Genomic DNA, 8,689 nt, shown 5'->3' with positions numbered 1-8,689 from the left:
CATGTATAGGCGGAGGGTTGAGATCTCACAAAACATGTTTAACCCCGCCGCTTTTTTGCGCCTGTCCCATGTCAGGAGCCTCTGGCCTTTGTTAGTCTTGTATGTTTTTTTTAATTTTAGTTCATTTATATGTTTTGGAGTTTAGTGTGACGTCCATTTTCATTGATCTAGTACACATTTTTGTTTAGGGGCCACATTCACCATATGTAGCATTTTATCAAAGATCAGTCAATTACAAGACAGCAACCTAAATGAATTATCCGTATTATACGTCCTACTACTAGTATGTGAACATCCATTTGGTCTTCATTCGATTTTCGAAGTTTTAGGTACATAAAGATGCTTATATTGCCCTTTAAATTCGGTCAGTAACATTGGTAATATCTACATATAACTTAACTACAACTCTTTTATATTGATTAGGAAATCATTTGATTTCATTCTTGTACTATATGCATGAAGACACGGCTCTTATGTTAAGAGGTTTGCAAAACGATTTTCAGGAAAGCAGTACTGTACACGAATAGAACAATTATGTCTGTAACCAATTTTTTAATAAATAAAATAATCGAAATTTATTTGTAAAAATAATAAACGGACGACAGCAAAGTACTTAAAGGGCGTTTCTTAAAAAACAGAAATGAAAATTCCTGCCATTGGACACAACTGGCCTGACTTCATAAAAATAGGTGTTTCAAACCTAAATTTAATTAATCAAATTCAGTACTACTAAGAATAAAAGCATAAGAATACTTATTGTTCCAATTAAGGGTCCCTGATGTGCAGCACGACATTCAAACACAAAACAATACAGTTACTATGATTCTTTAAATAAATTTTTCTCATTTAAATGAGATATTTCAAATTGACTATTTGTGAAAATTTATTATTTCTCTTAAACAAAACAGAGGCAAAACAAAAGATCGGCACGTCATTAAATATTTTCAAATTTTTATTTTTTATAGTGAAAAGCGACGAAAACTTAAAATAAGAACAACCTATACGAAGATAAATTCCCTTTCCGTCTATGAAGTATACAGATATATCTTTATTTTCTTATTTTACTACATATTATTTCATTTGTTTATTATGAACTATTATTCCAGTGGATTGTATTCTTAGTATTAAAGATGCTCTAAATTCAATTTCATAATTCAAAAGCTTATTCATCAATGATTGCAGATTAATTGAAACCGTGGATTTCTCTTGTTTTTTACGGAAAGATTTTTATTTTATTTTTGAACACACTTTTGCTACATCGTAGAGTTGAATAAAAACTCGAATTCAACAATAAAATAAAACATTACCTTTTCCCCTTTTTAATAAATAATAGTTTTAAAACTGCACAAATTCGTCCGAACGAGTTATGAACTTCAAACAAATGCCAGTTTCCACTTTGTTAATTACACATATGAATGAAATATTTCATTTCGATTGTTTTTGTGAAATTTAATAAAAGGCCAGATAATTAAATGAAAAGAAATAAATGACCCGGTAATAGATTTAAAAAGTAAGACTAAAATCTCGTCATTTAATGCATTATTTTCTTTAACAGGAATGTGATTTAATATAAAGGTAAGACAATGTTTTAAATTCTAAAATATTTTGACTTTTATTCTTGTTTAATTATTTTCTCTAATTTGAAAAGTTGAAGAAAGAATTATGAATAGATACGACGAAGGAGGACATTACAAATGCACCAAGTAAAACAAATATATAGCTATGTACAGAATAATATGCAAACTACTATATTTTGAGGTAAAAACTCATCAAAGATACCAGTGGCTCTTTTCACAAAAAATCTTAAGAGTAAAAATACTCGTAAGTCATACACATTTCAGTATAACTTACGATCAATTTTAATCGTAAGATTTTTTGTGAAAAGAGTCGCTGGCTTATAATTTTGTACGCCAGACCCGCGTTTCGTCTTCATAAGAATCAACAGTGGTGCTCGAATTAAAAGAGTTGGATGGTAAACTCAAATACAAAGTTGTAGAGCTTTCAAAACTGAAAATTCCGAAAAAAATGTGCCAAAAATAGCTAAGGCAATCTATACCTGGGGTAGAAAGACCTTAGTGTTTCGAATAATTCAACCTTTTATATACAGTAAATTTATTGAAAATTAACATATCAATGGTATTTCATGTCAACACAAAAGTACTGACTACTAGATACCAGAGCCCTCGGTCATAAAACTTTACTCAGTGCTCGGAGTACAAAATTTTGTCGAAACACCAAATCCGGTATTTTGATTGGCTGATTTCTGAGTCTGAACGCATTTATCGTACTCGAAATTTTTTATGGCCGCAAGGCCAGGCTTGTAACTATGTATGACACTGAGGCGCGCGTTTCGCCTACATAAGACTAATCAGTGGCACTCGAATTAAAAGAGTTGGAAGGTAATATTGAAAATTTAAATAAAAAGAGATGTGGATTGGTGTCAATTAACACAATAATATAAAATATTACACAATAAAACACATCTGAAAGACATCGTACGGTCTACAACAGTAGATACCCTATAAGTCTAATATTATACAGAAATATATTGACCTGGATTTCTCTTGTCACCAGTTAAATCTATACTGGAACTGTACTCGTTTGTCTGTGTAGGATTAACAATACACAGCCACACCCTGACGGAATGTGAATGTTTGCCCGTTACATGATCCTTGGTGCGACTCTTTCAGCAGTCCGTAGGTGGTATGCTGCCAGTTGAGATATCTGTCCAACCCGGCCGTTCATAAAACATTTTCAAATGTGATTCCAATTTTTTTGTCCCTAATACTAGCCATACCTATTACATTTATTTTTCACTTGTTGTCTTGTTGAATTTGCATGAACTATTTGCCACTGGACTATAAACAATCAGCAATAGCCAAGTGTCAATGCCATATGTCAAACTCAAAATTATCCCGAGTTTAAAGAAATTTGAATAAATTCAACATAGACTACCAAATATTTCCCACAAGATGTTTTAAGGATGTTCGCTTCTCTTGTTTTAAACATTTGTCAGATATTCGGAATGCTTTGGTTTTATCCCTGTGATGTCATTAACAATTTTGCCCGCTAACCCCTTCTTTTCTTTTCACACTTTTGTTCCTTATAGTTTGAAAAGCCATTTTTGAAAATCTTATAAAATCCTTGTTATTTTTTCTAAAGTTTTGAAAGAAAAAAAGTGCCAATGATAAATGTATGAAAAATCCAGACAGAATCATTTACCGCCAAATTTTCAATGGCTAATATCTCAAAAACCTTTTATATACAGTAAATTTATAGAAAATTAACAAATCAATGATATTTCATGTCAACACAAATGTACTGACTACCAGATACCAGAGCCCTCGGTCATAAAACTTTACTCAGTGCTCGGAGTACAATATTTGTGCTCGAAACACCAAATCCAGTATTTTGATTGGCTGATTTCTGAGTCTAAACGCGATTATCGTACTCGATTTTTTTTATAACCGCAAAACCAGGTTTGTTACTATGTATGACAGGCACGCGTTTCGTCTACATAAGACTAATGAGTGGCGCTCGAACGAGAGTTGGAAGGTACTATCGAAAATTTAAGTTAAAAGAGATGTGGATTGGCGTCAATTAAGACAATAATATAAAGTATTACACAATAAAACACATCTGAAAGACATCGTACAGTCTACAACAGTAGATACCCAATAAGTCTAATATGATACAGAAATATATTGACCTGGATTTCTCTTGTCGCCAGTTAAACCTATACTGGAACTGTACTCGTTTGTCTGTGTATGATTTACAATACACAGCCACACCCAGTCGGAATGTGAATGTTTGCCCGTTACATGATCCTTGGTGAGTCTCTTTCAGCAGTACGTAGGTGGTATGCTGCCAGTTGAGATATCTGCCCAATCCGGCCGTCCATAAACTATTTTTCAAATATCATTCCAAATTTGTTGTCCCTAATACTAGTCATACCTATTACATTTATTTTTCACTTGTTGTCTTGTTGAATTTGCATGAAGTATTTGCCACTGGACTTTAAACAATCAACAATAGCCAAGTGTCAGTGCCATATGTCAAACTCAACATTATCCCGAGTTCAAAGAAATTTGAATAAATTCAACATAGACTACCAATGATTTCCCACAAGATGTTTGAAGGATATTCGCTTCTTTTTGTCAGATATTCGGAATCCTTTGGTTTTATCCATGTGGTGTCATTAAAAATTTTGCCCGCTAACCGCTACTCTTCTTTTCACAATTTTATTTCTTATAGTTTGAAAAGCCATTTTTGAAAATCTTATAAAATCCTTGTTATTTTTTCATAGGTTTTGAAAGAAAAAATGTGCCAAATTGATGATAAATGTATGAATAATCCAGATGGCTAATATCTCAAAAACAAAGACATGGATCTTGCATTTTTTTCTTGTTTTTTAGTTCTGTTATATATATATACTATCAATTTATAACAGTCTTTAAAAAAGCTTGTCATTTTGAAACAGACTAGCGAACATCTTTAAGGGGAAAATATATTATAAAAAAATTCTACCGATGACGACTTTCCGGAACTGAGACTTACACATACATTAATTAACATACTCAGTCAGTGGAATTACTAATGGTATAAAATTACCTATAAGACCGTGCATTAATAATAATTTCAGTGGAAAAACCCCATAATAGGACATGATAGAATCGACACAAGCACAGGCACGTCAAAAATATGATTACAGTAACTAAATAAATTTGCATTTACATATAAAGAATGCTTGCAGTTAAGGGACGGCAATTCGATATTCTTGGGCTGGGAAGCCTCGAGGATTTTGTGCGGTTATTTCGAATAAGAAGAAACATACATAAACTAAGCAATTGCATGACAAAGCACAGAATGATACAGTGAAAGTGAAAGGTAGAGATATTTAAATTTTTATCTATTACACTTAACGGCATGATTTAAGTTGAGACTGTTTTATTTGTATATACATTTTATCTGCTTTTATTATAGTCATGACCACGCACGATGGAGAGGAAAAAGACTGGCAATCCGGTCGGTCCATTGCAGAATGTAACCGATATATGTTTGCTCATCAGTTGGGATGTGACGTGACATTTCTTGTCGGAAACGATTCTAAACCGATTCCAGCGCACAAATATGTTCTTGCTAGCAGAAGTTCTGTGTTCTTCGCCATGTTTTATGGAGCAGTAGCAGAAAAAAATGAAGAGATTCCAATCCCAGATATAGAACCGGAGGTGTTTTCTACTCTGCTTAAGTATGCTTAGTCTTTTAGCTCATATTTACTTATCAAGAGTAAAAACTTCAATAAAACATATACCACATCTATATGAGGCTTTGGATGGGGGATCCTTCATTTCTGTTTATTCTTTAATTTTATAGGCCGCTTTTCTCTATTCTTTAATTTTATTAAACATTATTCTCTTTTCTGTACATTTTAGCACCCCAGTATTCTCTATTCTATATTATATTGACCTATTTTTCTCTATTCTTTATTTGTTTTGCCCTTTATTCTGTATTTTTTGCCCATTAATCTCTATTCTGTAAACCCTACCATATTTTCAATGCAAAAAAGTTGGTCTTGATATCTAACAAAGTATTTCGCCAATACCTTTGCTAGGGGCTCTCTTTAAATTACCGGTGAACAAAGTAAGGAAATGTGGTATGATTGCCAATGAGACAACGATCCACCAGAGATTATATTACGTAGATTTAAGATTCTATACGGATAACCGCAGCGCCTTTAACAATGAGGAAAACTCATATCTACCGTATATCGTCAGATATAAAAGTGTAAGCTTTTGTTCCATGTTGAAGGTTTCACCGAGTTTTAGGGATGACGAACAGTAACCATACAGGGATTTCCCTTTGAGTTGGGATTTGCCAACTGTGTGAAGGAATTTTTACATTTTATTAATTGATACGCCTTACCCTTTCATTTCCGTGACTTTAACAGAATCTGTAACACTGTAACAAACGACAATATAACACTTTTTTATTGAAGCCTGTGAACCAATAGAATAGCAACAAATTTATATTAGAAAAATAATCAATAACAAAAAGGACATTTGGTAAGCAGAGCATAAGTCTAACCTTATAATAAAAGCAAAGTAAATTTCAAAACTTAAATTACAGAGAAATCAAGCTTAGGGATAATTTCGTTTTTTTTTTGGTTTTTTTTTTTTGCAGGGTTGTCTCACTTTATTCGATTATAAATATTATAAATATACAATTTCTGTGTAAAAGATGAAAGTGTTGCGACTAAAGCTTAAGGATGCATATTGGATAAATCAAATGAAATGGCAGCCAGACAAACCAGTGAACTTGTATAAAGACAATGGCGAAATTTTACCTCCTTGTTAGAATTTTGACACCACATCACTATTCAAAATTCCTGAAACAAATATAATAAATTTATGCTAGAACATTTCATTAAGCCTAGTATTCAGCTCCGGAAATGGTTCTCCATGTCTGAAAGATATGTCAAATATTATTTTTTATTTCTAATATTTTCAGATATTTATACTACGAAGATCTTGCTGTCAGTGGCGAGCAGACTGCTAGTTTACTGTATGCAGCAAATAAATACTGTGTGACAAAAGTTGTCCGAAAATGTCGCAAACTGCTCCAGGAAGCGCTAACCGTTGACACGGTATGTTCAACAATGGAGAGTGCGCATCTCTTTGACGACCACGAATTACACAAAAAATGTTTAGAGATGATTTTACTAGAGCCTCAAAAATGTCTCCAGTCGGAAGCGTTTCTTCATTTATGTCCAGATTGCTTAATGCCGATTATATCATCCGATGATCTTATAATCGATGAAGCCACTGTGCTTAATGTATTGTTAAAATGGGCGGAAACTGAATGCAGACGACAGCAGCTTACCGTATGTGATGTTAACATAAAGAATGTTTTGGGAAAAGTTTTGTACGAAGTTAGGTTTCCGGTGATGGACATTCAGTTTTTCGCTGATAATGTTGGCAAAAGAGATATACTTTCAAAATCGGAGCGGATCAGTGTGTTTACTTTTCTATGTGGCTCATCAAAGTCTATTCCTGATGACATATTTAAAACAACTCCTCGAGGACAACGTCAACTTCAAACAACGATAGCTCTGCAAGACCCTCAAACTCAACAGAACACCCACACGCCCCAACATAGGATATGCCTACGATTTCTTCGTGACGGACATGTTGCGTTGCGAAATGAAAATTTATGGTATGTAGGTCAAAAATCAGATAAAATAGACTTTTCGGCATCAAAAACAATATACATTCATGGTATCATTCTTTATGGTTGCGGAGTTGAATCTGCCGCTTATACAGTCGAAGCTACCATTTTAAGAGCTGGACTTTCAACGACCAACCTTTCAAAAATTCTTACAAAAGTAGCAATTAACACGAAAGAAAAGACATTCAACATCTTTTTTCCGAAATCAATTTACATTGTTCCGAACATTCGCTATACAATAACTGTAATAATGCAAGGGCCTAGAACATACTGGGGAGAAGGCGGGGAAGAGCACGTGACATCAGACGGAGTTAAATTTGAATTCAGCAAAACCATTGGAGAAACAAATGGAACTGATACCGATCATGGACAAATTCCGGGTTTGATATTTTCAAAATGAAAGTAGTATGATGTTACTTTTATACTAAATAAGTAGAAGTCGTGTTTAACCTACAGCTTTGTAACATAGTTGCTTCGAATACGGGAGGTCGTGGGTTTGACCCCAGACTTCCTTGCTTAACAGGAGGAATTAAGGTAAAAGTTTAGATTGATTGATTGTTGGTTGTATAACGTCCAGTGGCAAGTATTTCATGCATGTTCAGAACGAGAACAAATTAGCAAATAATACAATAGGAAGGTCCTGTAATAGAGGCCGTCCAGGATAAAGGTCAGGGAAAATTTTGACTGTCACTTGACAATGAGGGTATACTGGATAGGAACAGAAATTTTGCCTTGCAACAGGCCACATACAGACCACTCAAAGAGTTGCTGTAAGGGATAACGTGGCACAATCTCTACAGAAGACATCAGATTAAACACCCCCATTCTGACCGGACGTGGCTGCGTTTTTTGTACATCCCGCACAGCCAAACGGACTCCCCACTTAGGCAAGAGTTTTACTGCCATTTGGAAGAAGACCAAGAGCGACCATATTTATATTCCCCAGTCACCTTTAGGGGCTAAAAGTTTATAGCAAAGAGTAGTCGGCTAGTAGTCATACTTATGTTTTCGGGAAGTGTGTGTTATCCTGCGCACTGTTACATTTTGAACTAGAACGTGTCTGTCAAGTACAAAGTAGGACTCATATTCATATCATCTCAACATGTTCTCGTCCTAATATGCTTCTAATACATGTCAGCATTCTACTCATTCATAGTATTGAGCCAGCCTTACTTTTCTAACAATAGATAAACTAACGAGTGTGCATCTGGTATCGTTGCAGAATTTTTAACCAATATATATTTAAATAGATTAAGATTAAAATAATTGAAATGTCAGTTTTAGATAATGAAGCAGTTGTTTGGTAATTTCTTTTCACTTTTTTTTTAAATATGTGTTTATTGTTGTTGTTAAACGCCACTTTCAACGACCTTGAGTAGATTTTGATTAGTGAAAAAAAAGAAGCAGCGACCTTCGGTAGGAAAACTGGCAATTCATATCAAATAAGTTGGAGTCGAATACACCT

The 8,689-nt window shown here is 33.9% G+C and overlaps 1 protein-coding gene across 1 annotated transcript; it reads left to right on the top strand.

Annotated features, from left to right (window-relative positions):
* Window positions 1-1,522: 1,522 nt before the first annotated feature.
* On the top strand, window positions 1,523-8,485 carry LOC127718148 (BTB/POZ domain-containing protein 6-like). Its single transcript, XM_052224121.1, has 3 exons — window positions 1,523-1,575; window positions 4,984-5,248; window positions 6,508-8,485. The coding sequence occupies exons 2-3, from the start codon at window positions 4,986-4,988 to the stop codon at window positions 7,622-7,624; spliced, it is 1,380 nt and encodes a 459-aa protein (XP_052080081.1). The 5' UTR covers window positions 1,523-1,575; window positions 4,984-4,985; the 3' UTR covers window positions 7,625-8,485.
* Window positions 8,486-8,689: the final 204 nt, after the last annotated feature.

The sequence above is a fragment of the Mytilus californianus genome, unplaced genomic scaffold (assembly GCF_021869535.1).
Source record: "Mytilus californianus isolate M0D057914Y unplaced genomic scaffold, xbMytCali1.0.p SCAF_10, whole genome shotgun sequence".
Classification (NCBI taxonomy): Eukaryota; Metazoa; Mollusca; class Bivalvia; order Mytilida; family Mytilidae; genus Mytilus; species Mytilus californianus.
This window is presented reverse-complemented; position numbering and strand designations above follow the sequence as displayed.